General features: G+C 41.3%; 1 protein-coding gene across 5 annotated transcripts in view; it reads left to right on the plus strand.

Moving 5' to 3' along the window:
* The window catches only part of cadm1a (cell adhesion molecule 1a), a 329744-nt gene that overhangs the window by 292521 nt on the left and 9576 nt on the right, over positions 1 to 27647 (plus strand). For 3 of the 5 annotated variants that reach the window (XM_035178483.2, XM_035178486.2, XM_035178484.2), the window contains one exon: positions 9032 to 9064. The exons of the other annotated variants lie outside the window; for them this stretch is intronic. In XM_035178483.2, coding sequence (XP_035034374.1) covers positions 9032 to 9064 — 33 coding nt within the window. The remainder of the gene's footprint in view (positions 1 to 9031; positions 9065 to 27647) is intronic. 5 annotated transcript variants of the gene reach the window in all.

A 27647-nucleotide genomic window follows, 5' to 3' on the forward strand; every position in this document is an offset into this window, starting at 1 on the left:
GATTTGTTCTTGCACTCTACTGTTACATAAATATTTCAGTGGGTTTATAACAAAAATAAAACACGAGGTAAACACAGCATACTTCACCATGGAGACAGGTTTATTGTTTGTGCCGGTCGTCCTCGCCGGATGATTTTCTCTATAATGTTTTATATTCATGGAACACCTGTATGTTGTTGTTGTTGTGGAAAAATGTGGGTACAATAAAAAACAGTCTATACTCAGTCTCGGGTAGATCAGCTAATGATGGCGTCTTTAAACCTAATGACCCTGTGGAATCTTTAAAGGGGGATTTTAATGTGTCATTAATGTGGCAGTTGCAACTTGCGTCCACAGAGGCCGCTGTTGAGCAAATTTTCTTATGTTGCCATGGAAGCAGATTCACAAAATCTGTGATCATGTGTACTTAGAAAAAACACAATGTGACGTTTGCCAAATCATCTGGATCGACCCCTGGAAGCTGTCTGTCATAGAGGTGATAAACACTGGCTCCTCCACGTTAGCAGATGGGACTGGAACCAAACTAAAAAACTCAAAGTATACATCAAATAACTTTTTCCTAAGGATGGTTTTGGTCATTTTCGGTTCTTATCACACTGATGTATGTTCGTGTTCATTTTTCTGATAAGTTTGGTTTTGATTAGTTATTTGATGCGATAAAAATGGGGCGAAACGTGTCAATTACATCACCAGCTAAAGATGGCAGCTTCCGTATCATGAATATTGGCTCCATTTTGGTCCAGTGACGTGGAGATGCATCATCCAGTTTTATTTACGGTCAAGATATGAAAATTGTCGCAATGTCTGTATGTTTCCAGATATCGAGAATAAGCACAATATGATCGTAACCAATAGAAACGATAGACAAAATGATTATTCAGTAAATTAATTGCGTTTGAAAGAATTCTATAAATTTGATATATTCAGTCTCTTCCCACTAATTTAGTTTGGAGCTTTCAACTGTGTCCCTTGTAGTCATACATCGTACTGAATGTGATTCATAGACTTTGCTGTCTGTCTCAAGTTCTCCTGCACATTTCACGACAGAGTAACATCAAAATAATTCAGTGGAAATGAAATGCGGAGGAAAGTCACAGCCCTCCGGGGGGAAAAAGCTTTTCACTGAAATACAGGAAAATTACAATGCATGGCAGTCACTGCACTTACTCCAAATAACTACAGTATATTGGCAGATTATTGCAGTCCCGTATATGAACAGGACTCCACCTGATAAGTGCCAATATTTTCAGATTGAAACAACCCACTTACAGTTTCTGCCAGCTGTCGTCTCCTCGGTGGCTTTCAACTGTCAGGGGCTTTCCATCATTACTGTGTGTATAGATTGAAGGCAGCAGACTCATATGGCCGTAATACGTTCTGCCATTTGATTTCATTTACCCTCGGCGTGCCACACAGATCAGAGACCCTCCGCCAAATGAATCTATCAGAGCCCGGCTGAATTCTTTCTCTTTTTTTCTAATCAATTCCACATTAGAGGAAAAGAATAGAGTACTTTTAAAAAATCTATTAGAGCCTCAACACATGGCTCTTAAGTTTAGAGAGTGACAAGGGGAAATGACTAAATTGCTATTTTCACTACTAAAGAAAAAACCATGCTGACCAGCTCCTGTAATTAGGACAGGCAGCTAAATAGTCTTTTATATTCCTTTTCTCCTCCGTCGCAATCCTCCTGTTTCATTTCCTGTTTGCTTTAGATTCTTTTATTCTTTCCATGTCAGTGTGGATGACACATTTTTCTTGAAAAGCCTCTTTTTTGGTTCGGTACAAATCCCCTGTTGTCGTAGCGATTCAACATTCAACCTCTTCCATATTTTATATCTGTCATCGCCTGTCTCTCCCCCATTAATATAATATGACTGATCATAATACAACTAATACAACACACGGATGAAAAAAGAATGCGACTTGATCTCTGAAAACAGATAATACATGTGGACCTATATGCAAATCAATCAGGCTACGACCTCGAACTTTTACTGAGCACCAGCGCCCCCTGCAGCCACACGTGGGGATTCATTCTGTTGGGATCCCTGTCCGAGCGATGAAGTGGTTTTCATGTAGAGAAAAAACAAAGTCCATCAATGTGGGGACCAGAACTGAACTGAAACACAACTTGAACGGTGGATATTACCCATGATCCTCGGCTTCCTGAATCAGAAGAGCTGCTGCTTTAACAAAACCATCAAACTCTGGTTAGAATTCTTCATATTTTAAAAGTTACCTGTTGAATATTGGAGATAAACACTGTTTTTTAATGGCTTCTGAAGCCCAATTCATTCTGTGTCGGAGCTATGCAGATCAGCTCAGTAACACTGGCCATTGTTCTGAAGTAAATAGAGACGCCGGATAATTTGTAAATAAGCGGACCAGAAACCGGAAGACACTCAACGCCAGTATTGCCTCTTCGGCCGTGTAATTGCAGCGCGTCTCACGTACAACTATGAATGCTCAGCCTATGAATTGCGTAGGCCACGTACGTAGTTTCGACGCAGAAGCATGAATCAGCCTTAGGTCAGCTTTACTCTTTTACTACGCTTTACTCAGGGAATCGTACCCACGCACCAAAGTTAGAGCAAACACAGACGTTCATGGTGAGGAGTGGGAACATTCTCCATAGTCAGAGTCAGTGAACCATCAAACTCATTTTAAAGCTGCTGTTTTATGGTAAAAAAAAAGTTTTTAAAACCCAAACTATAGACAGGACAACAAGGGATATTTAGATTTACATGAACATCATCTAGTGAAGTAAAGAGTTTTATGAATTCAGTCCTGCTGACTAACACGTGCTCACAGTGTCAGATTCTGTGCGTTGTTCCCACTTTGCCCTGTTTGCCCGGTTCCTTGTCCATTTTAAGAGTGGAGCCAGCCGGCTATAACTAATTGGATCAAGGTCGATAGCGGCAGAATAACGGCCCCAAGAGAGCATCAGTGATATTACAGCACTCGGCAGCATCATGGAAACACGAGTCCGGAGCCCAACACATCTTCTTAATGTGGGAGTATATTGTCTCGTGGAGGTGTTACTGTTCTACACATTGACTAAAAGGAGATGAAGCTCGTAAAGCAGGGGCCAGGAGGTAATCAGGCAGCACACAACATTTGGGAAAGTACCACTAGTGAAGACACATTTGGACGAATTCAACTCGGTATTTACACACACGCTCATATTTACACTACACCAGCCGCTGCACTGCATAGTGTGTGTTCCACTGTGTTCAAATAAGGGCCGTGTTGTGCAAGTAAATTGTGTTTTTTATTTATTTTAGTTAAAAAGTTGTACATGCACATCTTTAAGGACAAAACTCCCCCAAAAAGCCCCAGTCTGTCAGAATGAAAAGATGCTTTTATCTCTTGGTGCAGCCACAAAAACGCTGCCTTGTGTCTGAGTTTAGTTTTACTCGGTTTCAAAGATAAAAGATTCAGAAGATACTGTATGTGTGTACGAGAACGCCTGTACAGTACGGACTTGTTTTCCTCTCGCTTCAAACTGGATTAATGTTCCTCAGCTCCGCTCGCAGCTCTGCGAGGTGGTTTGAGGTGAAAGTTTAACATCAGTATGGAAATTTCAGCATTTGTTTTGCAGGTTTTTGGTCATAAACAAAGTAAATGCATGACTTAAAAACTAAAGATGGTTACTAGAGGATCATCTAACTTCCTCTGGGGTCCATGTGTTTGCAGAAACTCCTTTAAGTATTCTATACAATGTGTTATGGCTTGTTATGTGTCGGCTAATATTATTTGTACAGTATTTGATGTATTTTTGAATAGTGGACTTTGCTAAGTTGTGTTTCTATTGTTGTTTTCATGTGTTAGAATACATTTTTATTGTTACAACTCATGACAGGTGATGTGCTGAGAGGCAGTTTGGTGCACATCGACAAAAAGGGTTTTATAGATAGAAGATAAAGAGCTGTCAGTGGAGGTTTGGACCATGTGATATATAAAGGATGTCATATTATTTAACACCCGATGTAATACCTCAATTTCCCCCAATAAAGGAGCATCAATCTTATATAGTGCCCCCGTAAGTAACAGAGCAGCAAGTCGGTTATTTACAGAGATGTCTCAAATAGACAAGCATTCGTACTTTTTACATAGGATGGCTCATTTGACTGCAGAAAGTAACTCTGCTCATTTTGTTACCATACGTTGACGCACACTTCTGTTGTGATTGTGTTTCTGTTGTGTGGCTTTGTTGTGTCTTTGTGTTTGTGTATTCTATTGATGCACTTACAGTACGTGAGATTTCTTGACCCCCGTGGTAATGGATCAATGGACGCTGGAAGAATGTTCAAATATACCCTCGTTAAGTGTGAGTACATTGGTTTTCACAATAAGATCGACTTTTAATTTATCAGAACACGAGTCAAAATACTCTGCAGACTGGGAACTTGAATCATAGTAAATCCATTAGTTCCTTTCAAGTAGAAAAAATAAAAACATGATATTGTTTAAATTTATTGTCGTTGCAAATTAGGATTTTGTAATTTCTTACTGGATTCAAACCAACATGCAGAAGTTCTTCTAGGGAGAAATGTGTTGCTGAAAGGGTTAGGGTTAAGAGACCCTAAGAGATAGTTTCTTTATCGACAGAGCTCGATGTTGGGAACAGCAAAATTCTGGGAAATATGAGAAACCACAAACTAAAGCTGGGGAGCAGAGAAGGCAGGTCAGAAAAAGTGGATCCAACAAGAAAAAAAAAAAGTAATCATGCAGCCAGCGGGGACGCCCAGCAGTCTCTTGGCATTTTCAATAGTGCAGGATTCCACATAATGCATTTTTTGCCAATATAATTATGATTGACATGCAGTTATCTCTGCATGTTGAGCTGGATGTCACGTCACAGTCAGTCTCCAAAGGGCTCATGGGAAGCGTGGCCAGTCGTCATGGAGCCGTGTCCGCTGTCGGCGAGGACATGGCCCGCGAGGAGCTGACCGGTGACGCCGAAGACGGTGAATGAGGGGGAGGCTGCTCAAAAATGTACAGGCAATCACTCAGCGGCAGACATATTGAACGGCCCCACATGGCGGCCACCCACAGTGTAATGAGGCCACGCTGCCTTTTCTGTTACACTAATGAACTCGAGTACATTACTGCCTTCGAGCAGTGACGGAGATAAAACACAAAAAGGCCTTTGTTGCCTTCTGAGATGACCCCGCGTGAACTGCTCAGCTGAAAGATAGAAATCCCCCAGTCGCTCATTTCTTAAAGGAGACGTGTTCCGCTCATAACCGGGTTGATCATTTTAATTATTACTTACAGGTTTTAATGCTCTAATGTTCAGACAACAGGTCACACTCATCCTGTCCGTCGCTGCAGCTCCTCCTTTCAGCCTCTGTCTCAAACACTTGGTGTAAGCTCCTGTCTCTTTAAGACCTCCTCCTGATTTGCCAGCTGGTCCAGTCTGTTGTGATTGGTCAACCACTTCCAGTGTTTTTGGAAATGTCGGCCTCCGCTGTAACTTTACGCTCTGTTGGCGTACTCGACCGGCCGCTAAGTGCAAATGTGAGTAATGGAGTCCGTCAGTAGATGTCCGGTCGGGTTCGGACAGAAATTTCTGGCGCTAATTTCGGGTTCAGTCACATTGGCTGCGCTATAGCTGCGTGATATTTTACACGTGTCTGTGAATGCTCGTAGGGTTCAGGTTTTCTCTTGGGTTTGGTCAAATTTGGACAGAAAATTGTGGCCCGACCTGTATCGTCAGGACGATATGAGGACGATACAAGCTACTTTCTTCTCTTTGGGCTTTTACATACACAAAAAACCTATAAAACACATAAGAGGAAAGAAAAACGAACTTGAGCTACGTCATCAGTCCGTGCTAATATACTGTCCCACTTCCTCTGTACTCGGTCCAAATGCCCCGAAGGGAAGCTTCTCTGCCCATTTACTGATCTGATTAATGATTTAGATCTAACACGATAACGTCTGCTCGACTGGCCACCGGTGACAATTTGAGTAATTTAATCAGAATCTATAATTCTGTGGTTCAGTCAGGAGGCACCTTTTGTATTTTTGTTTCCCCAAGATGAACACATCTTCACAATTTGATTTTGGTTTATTTTATTGTAAATCTACATTTCAGCGAATGTGCCTGTTGTAATCACCAGTTGCTCCTTTTAAAAATTAAAATCTGATATTACCTCTCAGGCTGCGGTGAAGCAGAACCCAGACTAAAAATAAACCAAATGCAAAATGTCAAGCTCCTTGTTCTGCCTCAGCAAATATCAGAGTAATTAATATGCAACTGTGAATATCACACACATTACTGATAACTGGTCAAGTAGCTTCCTGTTTGTTTCATTAAAGGCAGATGAGGGGAAAATGTTCATTTATCTTCTTATTGTAAAGTGTGAGATCATCTTTACGAGTCACTTAAACACAAATACAGTTCTTTGTCTTGAGTCTTAATGACACTTCTGTATCCCGACTGGAGGAGCCAGGGATCTAACCACCTTCTGATTAGTGGACGACCCACTCTACCTCCCGAGCCACGGTCGCCCTCGGTTGATCACGTAGATTTTATTCAAAGATCGACTCCAGAAACTCCTCCATGTTAGTGAATGGGACATCAACCAAACAGAAAAATCCCAGTACATGTTGAATATATTTTTCTCAAAGATGGTTTCCTGTTTCTGATAAGTTTGGTTTTAATTAACTATGAGATGCTATTAAAGAAAGATCCTCTGAACCTTCTTTAAAACAAGCTCACGTGTGTGATACTGTAAAGTCTGAATTGCAAACTCACTACTTTCACTGTCACCTACAAGCCCTTGTTTAAAAACCTGCCAGCTTAACAGAAAACCTAATCCTGTAGATAACATAATGCTGATGCCGTCGTAGTGTTTTCACTGACGAACACTTGAACCCAATAGGCTTAGAAATCGTCCGTCTAATGACCGGCCTGTGGCTTCACGTGGCTCTGACAGGCCTCAGCTACCCAACGAGGACAAATGGATCCTCGGAGGCTGCAGATGTTCGAAGACGGACCTGATTCCGTCTCACCTTGTCGGTGTCCCTCGCACCCTGAGCCTCTGGCACCGGAGCTGAGGTGTGGCGTCGGCCTGCTGCTCCCTGAACATCAGCCGAGCTCGTCCACAAACATCTGTTTGTGAGTTGATGGCTCACAGGCTGCGCTCCAATAGCAGCGTAACGATTAGTTAATCTCTCTTTGTGTGTTTTATCCTTCCAGACTAAAACAAATGTTGTTTCTATCCCTTCAGATTCATTTCAGTGCTTTGACTGTGTTGAAATGTTCAAACTTTCATGCACACATGCAGTGATAAACGTCCTATTTGTTGGTGGTAGCGTCTCCCTCTTAAGTGTCTTCAGAGCATCACTGTGTTCTCACTGCAGCACAGGAAGGTGCATCTTTCTACCTCGGCTATAAAACAGTGGACAGTAGGAGTCTGCATCGTAGTTACAGTGTGTGTCTGTGTCGGGGCTCAGATAAAATCAACTCGGTCAATGCAACTGGTCTCTGTGGTTGTGTTTGCAGCAGGTTGATGAAACAAGGGTGAAGTGAAATTTTCTTTTAGCACAAGGGTTTAGTCATTTTCAAGATTCAGAACCTGCGAAGATATAACAATTTACAAAATTTACCACAAACTAAACATAATTAGAAACAAACCAATGAAACAAAACCAATATAAGGAAGTAAAATATCTCTTATGCTGATTTATCGGCTGCTACATATATATTTATATATATATATATATATATTTATATATATATATATATATATATATATATATATATATATTTATATCAAAGAAATTACAGCTTGATATTTTTCTGTTTAACCAAAAATGTTATTATAACCTATAAATAGAAAGAAAACTGAAATACAACCAAATATATTACATTTTTGTCCACTGTTTATTCTGTATGATTTTTCATGTCAGTGTATATAAGCAAACATAAACACTGATGTCTATATATGTACTTATTTGTATCATCCAACCGATAACTGTAGGCCTATATAATCATCTTTAAATAACTTGTTGATCAATACTTGTGCAACGTATATTTAGATCTTATAATCATCAAGCAAAGAAAGTGTTTCTCCACTGTTTTAATATACAGTAACTATATATACACACACATATTTTACATGATAATAACAGAGACAAATTCACCAAACTCATTATTCATCATTTTCCTCCCGAGCAGCCGAGCCGCTGATAAAACTGCTGATGCAGGTTGAAGCAGCAGGAAGGATGGAAGCGGGGACACACAGAGGTCACAGGCAGAGTGAAACTATACGATTACAACCAGCCACTTATCAGATCATCTAATAGCATCTGGAACACACTATCTGCTGCTGGAATCAAAGGTTATATCCACTTTTCCGAAACGCTCCCTGCGATGCACACTCACTGGATTTTGCAGGGGGGAAGGTCTGCAGCTGCCGAAAACAAGCAGCATCAGGGGGCGTTTGCAGTCACGTGTGAGGCGAGGTGACCGATCACGAGGGAAAAGTCGTACGTCAAAAAACCTTATCCTCGCCGACTCATCTCCACGACTTCACTCGAGTCGCTGCCACTGGAAGCTTCCCCTCTGCAAAGTGTTTTTTTCCCGAGTCACGCTCTGTTAAACCGGAGCAGCTGCACAATTATTTCCTCCTGATAGTTTGTCTTCGCTGCCAACAGTGGCTACATGATAATAGTTCCATCGCTATCTCCTCAAGCAGTAGCCACACTCGCCTCTGTATGCAACGTCCAGTGTGTGCAGCGGGAAAGTGTGTGTTTTGCGAGTGTGTGTGTGCTTTTGTTTATCTCTGCACTGCCTTTGGTTCCCTTTGATTTCCCGTAAGCCTTATGTCTTTTGTCATGTTCTGGTCTTCCGAATGCTTGCTTATGGGTGTCATTTGTTTTCTTCCCACTGCCCCGCTCCCTCCCTCCCCTCCTCTCCCTCCCTGCCTCTCCCCCATTTCTCCTTTATTTGCATGCTGTTCCTCCTGTTCCACACCTCCCTCCACAACTGCCATGTCCTCTCCTTGTGTGCTCAGACTCTGCGCCCAGCACTGAACCTGCAGCTCATGGTTCGTATCTCTACTTTTCCTCTTTTGTTTATTTATTTTTTTGTGTTCTTTAAAGTGTTTCCTGTCTCTGCAGCATGCCAACTTTTGTTTACTGTCGCACAGTCGATGTTATTGTTTCTGGGAATGTAAGCTGTGCCCCTGCTATCAGTCACGTATTGATCATAGTGAAATGTCTTCTGATGCCACACAGCAGCCGGGCCAAATAAACAGCCAGGCTGCATTTTATTTCTTTACATTTCTGCTACGCTAATTGTGCCAAAAAGCTGTTTATTTCACTTAGTGTCACTGCATAGAGGCGAGCTTAATATAAACATCTCTCCCCCCCCCCCATAAATTCCTCTTGCAAAGAACTGCTCTTGTGAAATGCTCCAACTAACCAATTACTCTGTTTCCCTGAAGGTGCCACAGAGGAATAAAACCCTCTCTGAGGCCAGGACTGATTATATCAACAGCGTGAAATGATTCTATGTCGACGCAAAATAGACTCAATTTACTCTCGTTTACATTAATATGAATGGAGATGATACGCATCATTTTCTCATTCTGTGTAATTTGCATTCCTCCCCCCCCCCCTTTTTTTATTTATTATCGTGTAATTTGTGTGAATGATAATGATCGTGTCATCACTGGAAGTCTAAAAAAAGAGGGCTCACTTTCTGACACCTGACCTTAAGACTCGTTAGGAATTTATATTTTCCTCAGGTGTTGCAAGAGCCGAAATATGTATTTTAATATTATAATAATATTGGACTTACAATCAGAAGACGACCAGAGACATATCTCTAATAATATAATCCATACTAATGGATGTGCAAATAAACAACGTGTTTGTTACCAAGTTCATTAGATCAACTAAGATTAAATTAAGAGATTTGCCGGTTTCAAAATATGTAAACGTTAATACTTCCATGAGTCCTTTTTAATGGCGTGGTCGTGAAGCAATACCTCCACTAGAGGGCAGGATTTTCTGACAGCGACAAACATGACGAAGGTGGAAGAGGTTGCGATAATGTGTCTTTAAAGAAAAAGGGCAAAAGCAGCTTTTTGTCCCAGTAGTTTCTTCTCTCCTCAGAAAGTTAGATATGATATCAACAGAAGATTGGACCGTGTGGGTTTCGGGGTTAAACAACATTACTGCCTTGAAGAAAACACATCTTATTGAATTCTGCATTTCTGATGTTTCACGTCTGGCAGTAAGACAGAAGCATGATTTTAAAACTAGGACATTTTTTTAGATGGGGACATTTTTTTCCTCTCTGTGTGCACTTTGAATATTTTAACGATTACAATCATGGGACTCATGTTTTGAGGATTTTACAATGAAGTTCTAAGAATATATTTCTAAAAAGTTCTTCCCACGGAGGCTAAATGGTAAAAGAAACGAGCCGATAGACCGACCGAGCCCCCCCCCCCCCTCATGATTTCATGATGTTTACTGCAGTGAGTCTCTGTACGTGAGTGATGCACATAGAACTATACATGAATACAGAAAACAATCCCAGTGGAGAATATCAATAACAGATATTACCTGTTTGAAGATGCCATTCTGACGTGTTTACTGCGGTTGTGTGGGAACGGTCTTACATTATGCAGCACATTACTGTATTCTGGTCCCTCCTCTGGATTGTGGGTGGGCATCATATCTATATAGATATCTATTATCACATCATCTCACAACATCATGCATTATTTGATTTGGTTTATTTTAAATATATATATATACATGCAATTTTCATTTGAAAGAAAGAACAGTACCAGGTCAAAAGGAAAATATCTAATTAGCTTTTAAAGTGCCTTGTTGCATAGGTTTACATATTAAGGTTTTAAAATAGTAATTTCATCTTGGTATCTAAAGTATTTCCTATGCATGGTTGAGTTTATTTAATGAGCATCGGCTTGTTGAATAGATCGCAGCAGAGCCACCGGGACGTCAGTGGCTCCTAACGTGGCGTCGGCTCGGCTGCAGCATCGTCACGTCTCCTCCACGTAAACGATGCTGGCAGCTCGCGCCGGCTCCGGACCACAGATGCTTTATTCTTCTGTTCTTTGAGACGCATTTATGAGTTTTTGAATGGTTGCCCCAGATGTTGTGTCTCGGCTCATAATCATTTTTTAAATGTTAGTAATTAACCGCGGTGATGCATCATGAATATTTTATTCGTCTTTACTGGAAATTAAAGACTTTGGACACAAATGCGGAACAGGACCAAGACTGCAAAGCTAATAACGAGCTGTTTGAAGCAGGAACCTCAGGTTTATACAGCAAAATACCTTCAGCTGCCTGGAATACAATATATATAGATTAAAATTACATTGATAGACAGTGTAAAATAGTAATAATCTGGAACCGGAATTTATCAAACTGCTAAAAGTGACTGTTACAGGTCATTTATTTTTGCTTGTATTGGGCGATTGACCTTTATTTAGCAAGGGTCAATATAATCTGAGGAAATCACTTCTGCATCTTCTAAATTAAAATGTCTACTTATTATCGATGCCATATATTGTTAGTTGAAGTTAAAAGAACTTGCTCATGTAAAAGACGTCGCTCGTAGTGATAAACCTTAATTATTACTCAGCTCTGCGGCTGCACTCGGCTTCACGGAGCTTTACAGTGAGTCTCAGCTCGTTGTTCAGATGTCGAGGCCGAAATTTCACTGTGTCGGTTGATGTTTGTGTCACAGCAGAACTCTCGGGCCGCAGCAAACAGCTATTTTCTGACAGGAAAACTCAGAAAAACAACTGTATACTCGCTGACAAGCACAAAACAAGAGAGAGAGACAAAGATGGTTAACTAGAGGAGCATCTAGCAGCTGAAAATGAGTTGGTAGAGCCCAAAAACAGAGCAAGAAGAAGATTTACAATCACAATTACAACTTTAAAAAAAGTAAAATGTTGTGTAACCTGTCACTGTATGTTTACAGCAAAAGAGCCAAGAGAGAGGAAGGTATTAGACAGTTTCATAACTTGCACTTTAAGCTGTCTAAATACCAAGTGACACTAATAACTACATCCATGTCTTTCTGATTTGTCTGTTTTCAGAAACAAAGAATAGACTGATATTCACCCACAGCTCATTTCGCTCTCTTATAAAATATTTGAAAAGGGCAAAAGAAGACGTGCTTAAACCAGATTAATGGATTTGCACGGTGCATTGGTGGAGACGGGGTTCATTAATATGCACATAGTATTCGGTGAATATACATTAGCGGAAGGTTCAGGTGTCGTAGCGAATATTTCATTTTAATTGAAGCTCATTTACTCCGTACGGCTTATTCTGATGTGAAATTGGGTTTTCAGTGCGACTGCAGTTTGTTTTTGTGGCAGTCGACAAACCATGAAATCCCTTTTTCTCAATGTAGATATAACCTTAAACACAAGCTCTACACGTATCGATCACTTCTTCTATGTCAGATTATTCTCAGATTGTTTTTCCTTGGAGGTTAAAGCTGCTTTATTTTGAAGCTATTAAAACCTTTTTTATTTCTTCAGAAGACGAAACAGTTCCGCAACAATTATCTCACTGTAAAGATGAGACACAGATTTTATGTTATTTACTGTAAAAGTAACCAAGGTCAGCATTTAAACGTGAATTTTTAAGGAGACATATGATGCTTTTTCAAGTGATCTCAATATTAGATCACATAGTCGTGTTCAGAGTTTAATTGTAAAGCTCGTAAGGTACAAACTCCTTTTTTTAAAGATGTATTTGGGACATTTTCACCTTTATTGAAAGGACGGAGGGAAAGAAATGCAGCAAAGCGCCGGGTGGAAATCGAACCTGCGGCTGCTGCAGGACGACGTACGCGACCTCACCTGGTAGCGCCATTTAAATAGTTAAATATATGCTCACTATATTTCTGTGAGACCCAAAGCAATCTGTTTTTAATGCAGAAAGTTTTAGTTCTGAATATTAGATTTTTAAAACTTTTCACACAGATTTTCGAAAAAAACGCCTTTAAAATTGTATATTGCTTTCACATATGCTAATGCATTAAGGTTTAACAGGTATAAAACCAACCGGAGAGTCGCCGCTGTCAATCACACCCACACGTCGTCCCCATGTGGGAGTCCGGCATGAATAGCAAATATAGACATCGATTGGATAAATACTGAATCGCTGCGTAATGACATGGATTTCAAGTCCAGGTTCGATGAATATTGACACTGATGATAAAACAGAGAGTTGTACTATCATGAAGAAAGTTGGTGTAATTGAGCAAAGTGTTCTCAGGCTGTAACCACACATTTAAAGTATATGTTTGACTTGTCTGTCACATTTACAGAGGTGGGATGTAACAAAGTACTTTTACTTTTCTAACTGTACTTTTATTACATTGTTCATGTGTCTGTACTTCGCTTAAGAAGATTTGTTTAAGGTACTTTTACCTTTCGCACTTTATCTGATCACGTAAAGGCAAAATACATCCAAATATATCTTTAAAAATTCAGACATGGCCACAGCCGAGACTCAACCACAATGATAGGACACACTCAACAAGTATATTTAATAGCGATATTTAAGTAGAGAAGTTAATTTGCAACTTTTCCTGAATACTTGAGTACATTTTTGTGTATTTATTTATACTTTTAATTAAGCAAAACATTTGACTACCTTCTCCACCGCTGCACTTCCCCCAGTGTTGCCGTGATACCATGGAAACAGCAGCAGCTAATGATAATAATAACACATATAAGTTTCTTTAAATCAAGTTAATGTTTTTTTGCTTTAACAACAAACAGTATTACTTTTACCTGGAGCACCGAAAAACAACCAGAGGGCGGCTGTGGCTCGCCGGTCGTCCACTCATCACCGGCCGAAAGAAAAGCTTTGTATAAAACATGAACATAAATGAAGCCTTAAAATAACTGAACGTTAGCTGCAGCTGTGGACTCCTGCTTTCACCGTGATTATGTTTATATGCAAAAAAGGGAGAGTAGGTAGCCGGGGGAATCAAAGAATGTGTCCACATGCTTCACAGTTGCCATGAAACCCCGAGATTTCACTCCCACCAACAACAATATTATCCCTGAACAAACACATTTACAATTATAGCAGTTACATCAAAGGATAAGCCCTTATTCTATACACTGTTAATAGAAATTGTATGACATGTAATAATCTGTGCTGCAGACGTCCTGTGTTGTTTAAAATCGATTAAATACAAAGAGCGACGTGTTCCTTCAGGACCTGGAACACGGGCGTGAAGAGTCCGACGTGCGAGCAGCGGTCCGACTCTTCATTTCCTTTTATTTCCTCATGTATTAGACATCCTGCACTTTTCACAGAGAAGAAACAAACCAGCTGCAAAACTCACTAAAATTTCTTCAAAGTGACATTTTTGTGAATTTTCTTTTTTCGAAATTGCACGAACACAGAATCTGAACAGCTTTCTGAAGCACACTGTGTTTTCCCAGCCGCCCTCGTCCTTTGTGTCTTTTTTAACAAACAACCAGGAACTTTTCTCGACCTCAAAAACATCCTCGGTGTCGACACCATCACTGACATGAGCTGAATCGACTCAGAGAGCTGAGTGCATTTCATTCACTGCTTCCTTCAAGTGTCCTTTAAATTTTATAAATAATCCTTTTAGTGTCAACAGGGCAATTTCCCCCCCCGCCCACCACAAAAAAAATCATTCTGATGTCTTTAAAAAGTGCTAATTAACGTCTGTATCTCGGCGGTGAATGTGTGACACCGAGTCGGAGCCTGTTATGAAAGCATCCGCGCTGACCGGCTGCCTCCCGGTCTCCTCTCCAATGCTGTTGCCATAGCGATGCCCCCCCCCGCTTGTCGTGACTAAAAGAAAGAGGAAGCCGGGACTCGACTGAGCTGGAAGGTTCTTCTTCCCAAGATTGTCCATTTCCCTCTGAAATAGGCCAGGTACGGGGGGGAACAAGGCTCTGAGATGAACTGCATCTGGAGGAGAAACATTTTGTTTGGGTCTTATTCCCAAAGAGTTGATGGTAAAATAAGAGAGTCTCAGAAACACCGACTTAGTGATGGACTTTATCATCATGCATGAGGATAAACTCCACTGTACTTTGGCCCCGGGAAGCTCGATAAAGTTATTTTGGCTTGTGAGACCCGCAGAGTTTAAGGCGTTTGTGAAAAACAAGAACTAGAGTTATCAGCACATCCTGTAAATGTTCATATGCTCGGAAAGCACTGAAGCTTTTCCATGTCGTTGTGCAGGAAGTAGAACACAACAACAAGTGAACAACAAGTTTGCACAATCATGGCTTCACACTTTTTGACCCAACCCGGCTTCATCTCAGTGAAATTAGCTCTGAGAACAAAAATAGACGATTCAAATTAAACATTGAAAAGTTATTTTAGATCAATTCACATCTTTTAAAATGTTAAAGCCAGTTTTCTAAAAGCTAAATTAATCTTTTTCCTCTTAAAACAAGCTCAAATTCATGTTGGACATATTATGCCACATATAATATATATATTTAAGGCCTTTTAAGTTTTTAAGGTTGATAAACACCCAGCAGACATGATGACCCGACCAGTACCTTCAATTTCTGTTGTTGGTGTCAACCATGAGAAAAATATCTTACAAATTTCTTCTTACTTCTACTCTTGTTTTCTAATGAATTCATTAGTTTATAAATGTATATATTAAAGCCTCTTTTCTATTATCTTGTGTTGCTAAATTGTGTTGTTGAAATGTGCTTCACTTCAGGCCACAGTATAAAAAACTATAATAAGCTAATTTAAAAAAAACAAACAGCAGATCCACAAAGTGAAGGAGCAGATAAGAGTCAGATATTTTTCTCACAACAGAAATTGAAGGTATTGGACTCTGGATTTGTTCGGGTCATCAGCCCTGATGTTAATGTTAATGTGATTCAAGATACTGTACAGAACAAGTGCTGCCCTTAGATTCTCTGTATGAATATGTGAATAAACTATAAAGGGCTTTGACTGGTCATCATAGAAACGCTCTATATAGGACTTTATTCGTCTGTCATCATGAGGTCAATCAACTCCCTGCTCGTCGCCTCATCCTACATAAAACAGAAAAGACACAAATGTGGTCGGCCGCTCGCAGCCGGCATCGCGGCGGTCGACCGGTGTTTGCTCTTCTCCTCTCGCCTCCCATCTTCTCACTCTTAATGAAAGGGCACGTTGGCGGAAGGTGTCAGTTGCTTTAGCTGATGGCTAGCTGCACTGACTAATTTCCCATCTGGAAAGAGAGCACGTCTGGAAAGGACACACCTGCCAACGCGGCTGTCAGCAAGCGTGTGAAAGCACTGGGATAATTGAGCCGCCTCGGAGATCTAGTAGTAGAGAGGAATACGGCCCTTTAATGGCCACTTTGCTCACAGTGGGACTGTGGGAGGTGAGTCACAGGACTTTCCACTTTAATCCAAGGACTGAGCTGTCACATTTGGATGTCATTAAAGAGACAAGGCATTCATTAAATGTTAAGGACACAATGTGCCAAATTGCTATCGGGGCAACTTTGGAAAGTATTCAGTTAATGGAGAAGTTTATCTCCGTCTTTTGTTTTATGTGTAGGAAGGAAAGAAAAAAGGCTTGTTTTTGGCAAATCTGGCAAACTTCCTAATGTCGTCCTTTTTTTTAAACTGGAGTCGTCAGGCGTGGAGTCTGCGCAGCTCAGGTGATCTTAAGGTTGAGCTGCTATCAGAGGGACAGATGGCGCTGCCAGCTTCTGGCTACGTGACATATTAGTAGGTTAAAGGGACGAAGCTTCGTGTTCCTGACAGACGCAACACGGGTTTAATGATCGCGTGCAAACAAAAGAATTTGTCCGTTTGATAATGATGAGAGGACTTTGGCCTCAGCTTCACCTCGGCACGGTGAACCCCTTTCATGGAATAAACCTTATTCCCCACCTTGAAATCATATCTCTGTCAAACACAATGATAAACTGAACATCGTGGTGGAAGTAATGAGCCTATAAAGCTGCATATTCTCTGATATCTATCAAACAGATCATTTTAAAATAAGATGAGATCAAATAAGATGATTGATGTCAATAGAACACTGTCAATCTCCTCTATTCATTTATATTTGTTGTGTTTACATCAACCTTCATCTGTTCATAAAGACGTGCTATAGCACTTGGGTAACTCAGTAAAGCTTTATACCTTTGGTAGGGCCCAACAGTCCTTTTAAATTAAATCACAGAATATCAAACACTTTTTTTTCATCAAGGTCGATGAATTAGTTTCTGAGAAATGGGAAAGAAGAAACAAATACTTTGATCTACCGCAAAATTTAACGAAATCTTTCTTGGCCCATGTCCCGTTAAGTCGTTTTTGCATAATCCTGCTGGCAAACAAATAAACTTACCAACGGACAGGAGTGAAAACATAACCGTGAAGGTAATAACAACTAAACATGACAATTTATCGCATTTCTAAGTAGCATCACAATCTTTAAATGACATATGGCTTGCAAGGCTCAAAGTGACCATGACAAACCTGTAAATAGAGTAAAAACTTCTCAGTCAGGGCTTTGAAAGCGTTAAAGATTTTTTTTCGGTCAATACACTTCGCCTCAGCTACACAGACGCCGGATTTCCTGGGTCCCAGCTGGTCAACAAATGTGTGGAATATCTGAAAGGTGTTTTTTATTTATTTTTGCAAAGGGAAAGTTGCAGAATGTGATGAATCCTCTCAGGAGGGCACCGGAGTCAACGGGGTGGTTCGACTGAGTCACTGCAGAAACACAACAGAGTGGAGTTTCCAGCGCGCGTGGTCCACATTCGCTTTCCGCTCGCTCGTGATTCTAAGTGAGTGCAGAGCAGCTTCTCACCTTTTTAGGAGAAGAAGAGATGGATTTTTGCAGCTCCAGGAAAGTGCTGTGATTTAGTGAGTCCATTATAGAGAATCTCACATCAGGGCCGTGATAGAACCTCTTCATTCGAGACGCGTGTGGGCTTTTTTTTATGTGCACACACAGATAGACGTGTTTGTGTTTGAGGCTGGATCTCGGCGGTTTGAACCCACCCTTTGGGGTTCGTCTTCGAATGAGCCACATACGCTGCATTAATTTGACTCAGACTCGTAAATGAGTGCGACAGGTGACAAACGCGGGGGTCCTCCCCTTCCAAAAACAAAAAAATCCTTCTCCTCTCCTAACTCACCACCTGCTGAAAGTTAAGTGAACCTCCGACCGTCCAACCGGCTCCTCACGTGTTGAAATGCACACGCAAGCGATGACACATCACGCAGGTGTACTGTTTTTTGCCTGTGACATAGATCTGAGGCTTTTAATCAGACTGAACAACAGTTTAAAAATGTGGAGTGCGCCAACAAGGGGCACATCTCTTATGTAAATTGTTCTGCTGGAGAGTGATACTTGTGGAGGGCAGAATTGTCGAGCAGCTCTACTTTCAGTTGACTCATCGTACAATTAATACGGTCGCACAATCGTTACACCGAGCAGATGTAGATATCAGGCCCCGGCAGTTTGTGAGTCCTTCCTCCGTTAGAAGTCCTGTGCAACACGCGCTTAGTTTTTTCTACATTTTCAAATGTACATTCGCTTGTTTCTTCTTAACCTTACATCTGTGATATCACTGTGTTGTTTTTCTGTGTGTCCTTTTCTTTCACCAAAAGTGTCTGCGTTCAGCGACCAGATGCACAAACCACAGAGACGACATCGCGTTAATCCAAACTGTCAATCATCCCCATCTGTCGCGGCGCTACCTGCTGAAACGATAACACCTGCACCGCCGGAGCAGCCGCGCTCCGACTGCTGTCACATTAACTCTCGCTAGACCTTTTTTTAAAATCGCCTGCCAGAACAATTTAGCACATTTCCTATCGTCATTACATATAAAATAACAATCAACTTTAGTGTGATTGCTGATAAATATGACAGTGGAGGCTTATTGATCGAATGTATCGTGTCCTCAATGAGTTCATCAGCCGCCTCAGTGCTGACAACTGCAGGAACAGAAACCAAGAGACTGTTCATTTGGGTTTTATTCCCATTTTAGTCAGTTATTTTAATAATCAATTCATCAAGATTTCATCTCAATTCTTTTGCCATTTCTTTTATGTTTTTTTTATGTTAAAGCTCATTTTCTTTCTCCCTTTCTTTTTAATTTTATTAACCGTGTAATGGTGGATAAGGGAAACATCTGTGTAATGCAGATTCAAATACATATGTATTATCTTGCGTTTGAATCTTAAAGGTTTTTAGCACTTATACTGTTTTCATATACTTTTACTTTCACTTTCACGTATGTTGCTATGCCGATATTTACTTATTAGCATGAAGCATCAAGTATAAATAATTATATAATGAATAAATGTGAAAGCGAAGGCTACTAGTTGTTGAGACATTTCGATAAAAACTATGTCAACTTCAAATCAGCACAAAACAATGTTCACGGCTTGCCACAACCATAAGTATCACACCCTCTGGGAACCATGAATATCTATAATAAAAGATTATCTTGTAATATCTGTACAACGTTTAATAGAAACCCTTCCAATAGCAGTAGCAGGACCTTCCAGCTGATTATTATCTCCCTGATCTGATCTGTTAGCCGACAGCATAGAGGAAGGATCACTTTCACCAGTACCAGCTACAAACAGGCTGATGGGCTTAAAAGCTGGAATGGTTTCTCTCGTGTTTGAGTTGTAACCACACTGGAACATAGTGCAACGCAGAGAACGCCAAAGCATGTAACCTGCATGTTCCCTGCTTTTTCAATACTCTCAATATTCTAATTCGCTTTTAGGCTCAGTGTTGCCATGACAGCGACCAACTCTCGCAACTTCCATCTGAGGGAGTTGTGCTCTTACCTCGGCTGGGCCGGCTGTTTGGCAGCGGGGCCAACAGGACAAGGGAAGAGAAAATTAGTTTCTGACCAGAATTTGTGCTGAAACATTTATTCTGTGATGCGGGTTATGGGCCACATCCCAAAATGAACACAGAGGAAATTGAATTGATTATCAATAATTGGTGTGTTGCTCCTTTCCCCCCCCTCTAATTTGTGCCTGCAGCTCCAGCTTCCTCAGCAAATTCTCTCAGGGCTTCGGATACTTTTTCTTGTGCCACTTTTCTTTTTTTTCACGTAGGTGGTTCTTGGTCTGGATCGTTGGCGACGATATTGAGAGTAGATCTTTTTCCCAATTTGATTCAGTGAAGATACGATACCAGGGATTTGTCACTGTAAGGATATTTCTCCCCTTCAGTGTTTTGTGTAAATGAGACAAATCCAGTCCTCGATATCTCCCATTGTCACTGGCTTTGCTCACTTTTAGCAGCACTGACAACTTCTGGCTATAATATGAGCTGCATGTGGAATACAGCAGATTTTCTCCCCTATTTTTCCCCGACACCATCCATGCATGTAAGCTGGTCTGAATTTCCTTTGAGGTAAGGCTTGGATTAGAGGCCGGCGCCATGCACTCAGCTCTGCTAAAGGATTTTTATTATCACTGCAGGTTTTTCTTTTTTTTTGTCAGCATTGCTTCACCTGACAGAGATTGTGCCACAACACTGCTTCTCAAAGACGGACGAAATAGCACGACAAAGCAGGCGCACGGGGGATAACAAGTCAAATATTCTGCTAGGGCTCCATCTTTACATAATGGCGGGATTCCATTTTTATCTCCCGGCTCTGTCCCGTTTATTGTCAGCTGGCAGCTAACGGGGTCCGTGCAACAAAAGGTCAAACGTCACCGGGTCCATTGAGGAACTTTTGCTGGTTCAGTAGAAGATTAAGGCCGACAGCGATTCAAGCACATTTAGAAGCGCAAGAACGTCTTTGAGCTATTTTCAAGGAGCTGTGATTACACAGTTTGTCCTTCGAGACTTCCTGACATTGTTTACATGCTTCCTCCTCCTCCTCTCTGGTGACAGCTCGGCTTTATGTACAGTAGCTTGCAGTCTTATTTAGCACTAACTGGGTTGTCAATGCTGCGCTGTGACAGCTTGCACGGGCAAAGTCATCTGCACGTCTTTGCGGAAGAACCTTGCTGGAGCTTAGTTATGGCTCGTGCTGATATAGTAGACTCCTCAATTTCGGACCCTGCATTCCCTCAAAGGTCGGCCGTGTCAGGATGATTTGCCGTTTGGTCAGTTGAAGATATTTGCATGTTAAAGTTCACGAAAAGTTCGCCCCAATTCTACGAGACGTAACTTTGCCCTTTTGGTTTGAATATTTCATTCGTTTAGCCTCCGCGAAGCCACACATCACGATCCACAGTGTGATGCATGTATAAATATTTGATGATGAATCCTTGTGAAATTAAGGGGGTGAGAGAATTTAAGGCCCCCCCACCAGGTTGGATTGTAATAACGTGAAGAGGTGATCCCGAGACTTTTCAATTAGTGTCGTTGACAGGAGGAGAGTTGGTTGGTTTGTTGCAGGTTAATGGCTGAAACATGGCTGACCAGGACTAGGTGGTGTTGTGGATTTTGTAAATATTCTTTCTTTTACCTTTTAATTCATGGTTTACGAAGTATAGTGTCGTCCTCCATGGCTCTTTCCATTGATCTGCCCTGAGTTTGAGTACGAACTCCAACTTTAAGCGCCATCCCTTCTCCGATGTGTCTCTTGAAAGACACCTACAACCAATTTTCAGGGTTTTTCTCGCCATGTGGCAAAAACTAAGGCGAAAGACTGAAGCTGCAAATAGTCACAACAACCCAGTAATCTTGTTGATTTATGGAAATAGGTAGTTTCAAGCGAGGTGAGCTACAGTAAGAGAGGTTTGTGTAAACAGCTCCTCTCTCGAGTGCGACCTTGACCGGAGAATGTGCCGTCGTCTGTTTACCGCATGTATGTAAATGTAGCCATTGTCTCGGGCTTCCCTTTCGCGGGATTAGCCGTTCGTTGTCTTTGGCTCGGCTCCGTCACCCAGGGCTGTGTCTGCTGTGTACACAGACCCACTCACAGCCCCTGATGTCATTTCACTGATACTATTCTGTGTCACAACACCGGGATGCTGCACAGCCTCTTCTGTTGTTATTAGGCCGAGAGCCGAGGAGACACAGGACTTGATTTAAGGTCCGTTTTCTTTTCTTTTTTTATCAAAGCCTGACATTTCTGTGACTTTGACCTTGGTGAGATTTCTCACTTTGCAGCACTTAAAAGAGTTTTATTAATTTTACTCTTTGAGGCTTTGTAATGAAAACATCACTAATTATCACTCTTCTTTTGACCTTATCTCTGTTTTACATTTTTTTAATACAAGATCACCCTCAGATATCTGATGTCACACGATAAAAAAAATCAAGTCAGCATGAGAACACGCACATGCAAACCAGGCGTCTGTGCAGCTTTCACATCCACGAACATAAATCAACGGGAGTTTTTTCCCGATGCCGCTGAAACGGCCGAGGCTGGAGGCGGCTCGGTGACAGTGGGGGTGTGGGAAGGTGTGTCGATAATCAGGCATGAGAGAAGAAAGGGGCCGGGTGGTGGATGGAGAGAAGCTCCACTGGGCTGCAGCTTTTCTTTTTCTAAACGCTGTCCCCATTACCAGGACTGATGTGCATCTCTACAACAAGCCGCAAAGTCATTTGGCCTTGGGAGCCATAGAGAGTCCTCGATGTGTTAGGAGAAGTCACTCCTGAGACCACTAAAAGCCATTATTAGAAGGTGTTTATCGAGCCTACCCGTGGCCTAGATACAGCTTAATATCCTGAGAACAGTTATAGCCCATAATTATATTACATTTTGGATGGAGACAGGCCTCGATTAGATAAATGATGAATAGCTCCATCAGGAGGAAAAAGCAGCAGGCGCGAGGTTCCTTAGGAGATGACACCCCACTGGCTTAGTTTTGCGAGGAGTTGGAACATTTGCTTTCCTTTGGCAATACTGCGTTGTAGTGTTATGAGGTTTGGCATCAAAAATAGAATTCAATACGGTGAAGAAAGGTTTATGTTACACGGGGGAGAGCAGAGGAAAGGAAGAGCGCACCTAGACAAGGTGTATATTATATTCACGATATTCAATCTTGTGTGTGTTTCAGCCGGGTTTGAGATTTTTTTGTTTTTAAAAGCTGAAAGAATCGGAGCCAGAAAGTGATGTGTTCATTCCAGATGAAGCTACGCTGCGAACGAGGGACTGAAAAACTAAGTTTCACTGCTTTTCACTGGTTTGTCTGATTTGATTTCTGTTATGTTGTAGCTTGACTCTAAGTTTTAGTTTCTTGGCAACGTGTAACTTGAATGACCCACAGCTGAGATTCTTCAGCTGCGTTGCCTCCTGTTGACTTTCTAAACAACGTGGTTTTACAAAATAGAAATTCAACACATTTATATTCTACTCTATTTATTCACTTTTGCAGAGTGTTCAGAAATGGTCAGTTTTGGTGATGGTAAAGACGTAGTTGGCTCGTTGTTTGGTTACTTCTGACTTATTCTAATTCATTGACACCATAAACAATGACAGGGTTCACATAATTTAGCCTATTTCAATGAAGCCACTGTTTTAAATCAGGTAAGATCCTCGATAGACAAGTCAAACTACCTGGTCATCCTGGTTATACTCGTTTTACACAAAGAGAATTACTCAAGGTGCAGTGACGGGGATGTTCTGATGTGACGGCAGCAAAGAGCCGTGCTACAACACATCCTGACTATTGTACTGTAAAGAAAGATGGACGACGTGTCTCCACTTCCTCCCACTGTACAAAGATGAAGCCAATATATCTTAAATAAGGACGCTGCCATCTTGCGTTTATTTGGAGTATTTAGGTCCCGACAACACGAGTCAGCTGTAGAATCAATTAACTTAAACAAAACTTTGAGGATCATCATGTTACCTGAGATCAGTCAGTGAAATATGGGGCTTGTACCAGTATTTCCTCAAGTTAAGCACAAGTAAGGGAGGATATCCCGAAGATGTAAAAGTCAGGGTTCTTACCGTGAGGGTCCCAGGCTCGCACCGCGGCGCAGGCAGAGTTTACATGTTGTGTGTGTTTGTGTTTTCCTCCGGTGTTCTCCCGCAGGCCCGGTGAACCAGAGGCCACCAAACATTAAAGTGAACAAGAGAGAGAATGTGTTGTTGTCTCTCAGTGTGTTTGCCTTCAACACTGGGAAAGGAAAATCCGCCGATATTCTGCTGTGTCTGAAAAAATCAAGAGCTCAGAGTTCAAGTCTGGATCACATCACAATTTGTATTTGTTTTGTTAAAATTCTAATTCATCCAGTAACGATAAAATATGCACATTTATGTCAGTTTTCATCTTATTCCTTTGTTCTTCTCCCTTCACACAACTAAATGAGGACATTGTCACACTCTATAACCCAAAGTCCGCTCATAACTTTATTTTTTAACATGACTTTTTAACTCTGTATGTTCACATTATCTCACACAGTCAATGGATTTGGTCAAGGTTGATTAAGAGGGATCTTGCCTGTGGCGGCCCCGGAGTCGAAACATTTATCTTAATAGGCCAGACCGTGAATTTTACCCATAAAGCAACGTAAAATGACCTTGATGTAATCGGGGCTCTCGGAGAGCGGTTGGATTATGATGAAATTGCATCATGGGAAATGTAGGATACCTCGTTTTTTTTAAAGCTTCATCCTCACTTGGGACTCAAAGTCGAGATATCTCAGAATGTAGCTGATAGATTTTGGTCAGTATCTTGTTTTTGGCTTTATTCCATCAAACTCCTACAACCTCGTTCGTAATAATTTCCCTTTTTTTTAGCATTTATTGACCCTTGGCTCCTTTTCTCTCAGTGTTTTGAATGCGTCTGTGTGAAGTGTAAAAAAAAACCTCCACGGGTCTCAAGTCTCTCTGTATGTGCGCGGTGTAGTGCGCCACCCGAGAGGCAAAAGATATAACTGACATTTTCAAATTGGTTCAATGAATAGGTTCATTGGGACTTTAATTACATTCGCTCTTTAACCGAGAGTGTTGTGGGCAATGGGAGTGGATCTTGACAAGCCAATGTGCTCTTATGACACCCCACCGACATAGTGCCGCTGTGATTGCACCTCTATCTGCCGGCGGCGCGGGCGCACCAGTGAAATCACTAATGCTTAATTAGCAGATTAGAAGATCCAATTAGGAGATCTCCTCTGTCTCGAATCAGGCCTTTGTCAACATGTCTTATGAAAATGAGATACTCTCCACATACGCACTCAACATGGGTGTTTCTCCTCCTGTCGGAATGACCACACACTCGATTGACTCGTGCGTTGTTTGCGTTGCCCTGTGGACACTTTGGTTTACAGTGCATTCTCGATGAATCATTATATTTGAGGCACATTTGCAACAGAGGCTGAGAAACAGTGAGTGTTGGTGTCGAGATAAATCCAGAGACCATCGACGTAATATGAAAACTTTTTATGCTGCAGCTACTTGGTTGTATTTGGCATCTTCTTGACTTTTTTAAAACACATGATCATTGTATTCATCACACTGTTGTTTGTGATATTAAAGTAACCACCACTCTATCTGTCATGTTTCTGGCAACGTAGATTATTTTTTGAATTAAAGTCCAGTATTTCTTCTCTGTTTATGTCTCCACCAACATCTATAAATAGACATATAGGCATATACAGAAGTTCATAGTTCTGTAGCTGCTCCACTTTCTTCACCTGCCAGTTGTTGAACTTGTCAGTTAATCGTGGTGTGTTTGCTGAACGCAGCTGCTCCTCTGTGCTAATGAGAGAAAACGCTCAATGACCCTAAAATAAAACACAATGAGCAGAAACAAGGAGAGCTGCAGGAAGTTGTGCTGTGTGTCACTGTTTGACAATAAGAACAACCGAATAATGGAAAGTTTTCAAAACTAACAAAGGTTTTTCACTCTTGAGCCCTGGTCATTAAATTAATGGCCATCTGGCTCTTTTCGCATAATTTCATAAGTGGCTCCCGGCACATTGGAGTTTGGACTTGTCATTTTGAAGCACTTTTGCTGAGCCCATTCAAGGAGGAAGCTTTGTTCCCCTTCAGTCTTCTCTATGGAGGGTTTTTGTTGTTTTATTAAATGCGGCGTCGGTCGATGAATGTGTTAAAAAGCCGCGATGACACGACGCGGCTGTGAAATCCAACCCTGACGTAGCAGCGAGCTTTAGTTCCTCGGTGTAAACGAGCTGAGGCAGCGTAACGAGGGGGGGGTTTCCTCAGGATCTCTGTCTGAAAGGTGCTACTTACTTTAAATTTGTGTTCCCCTAATTAAGAGCCGCAGTTAAAGGAAACGGTCTGATGTGGATCTCATCGGAGCTCTTCATTCCACGACAGAAGTGACTTTTAAGGAAAGGCAATAACAGAAATTGCCCTGAATGTGCCCCCTCTCTCTCCCTTTGATTGCTGGAACAATCACCCATGCAATTTGAGCTTTGACTCCCCATGTGAGATAATAAGACAAATGTACTGAATTTCACTTGGTGACAGTAATTGCTCTAAAGTGATACTGGCTGATATGACATGCAAATTGCTCTGGGTGGTGTCATTGGGACTGAGTGCTTTCAGGAAGTGACAGCACACTCAGACACTTCTCTGGGCTCACAAACAGGGGCTCATTAAATATGAAACCGAGACCAACTTTTTTATTTAAATTTTTTTGGGGGGTTCGGTTTGGTTAAGATGGAAATTGTTTGCTCAGTCCCTCCACCCGAGAAGTTTTGAATCAAATAGTTCTTTAAGAGGATTTTTGTCGCAATCAAACACGGATGAGAAACGGGCGACGTGGGGGGGGGGGGAAGCACGGTCGCCGATGTAATGACAAAACACACCAGCGCAGCTAAATCCATGACAAATCACACAGCATTACCTCCTGCGAGAAAGATGAATATGAATTATTATTGTTTTGCTCGTCGCTGGAGCACATTCGGTGCTGTTAGTTATTTGATGAGATTCTCTTTTAGTGGTTTTCTGTCAAGTTGGGAAAACAAATCTCTTTTTCTTGAACCTGCCACGCTGAACTTTCCCTGATTATTAAAACATTAACTTAACCGGGTTCAAACTAAGTGCTGCAGAATGAAATAATAAAAACGCACATCAACATTTGAACACATTAACATCGGATCTGTCAGCTCTAATAAAGAGAAGGACGACCGGATTCATTAGCACCCACACGCTGAGATCTCAGCTTTTAAGCTTTTAACTTACTGAGTACACAGTGTTTTTATTAATGATAGAAAAGGTGAGAGAAGCTATAAAAATAAGAGTCAGGTTGTATTAAATCCTTCAAATTACAATTTCCACAGGCTATTCCTGCACCTACGATGTCATTAATCATTTGGCACGACAGTCATCACCAGGTAGCCATGAAATATTCATATTCATTATCGCTCATTGAAGAGATTCTGTTGGACCTTAGATAGTTTTTTCTAAAATTGTCGTACTTTAGAAAAAATCTACTTAATTCCAAATTATAGCCGAGGTCCCACACTTTCCAGAAATACAAATATCTCAGGCTGGATTCTGGTGAAACGGCCACAAAATGTTGCATAATGGAGAATATTCCTGTTTGATGGAGTGTTGCAGTCTTAAAAAACAACTCTTGGGTATGAATATTTCTGTAAACATCGTATAACTTCAGTGAAGAGCCTGGAACAAGCTGTCAGAAGTACGGATTTCTAATCTTAGCGCAACTGGCCCGGGGGGGGGGG

Source organism: Hippoglossus stenolepis, chromosome 15 (assembly GCF_022539355.2).
Source record: "Hippoglossus stenolepis isolate QCI-W04-F060 chromosome 15, HSTE1.2, whole genome shotgun sequence".
NCBI classification, from domain to species: domain Eukaryota; kingdom Metazoa; phylum Chordata; class Actinopteri; order Pleuronectiformes; family Pleuronectidae; genus Hippoglossus; species Hippoglossus stenolepis.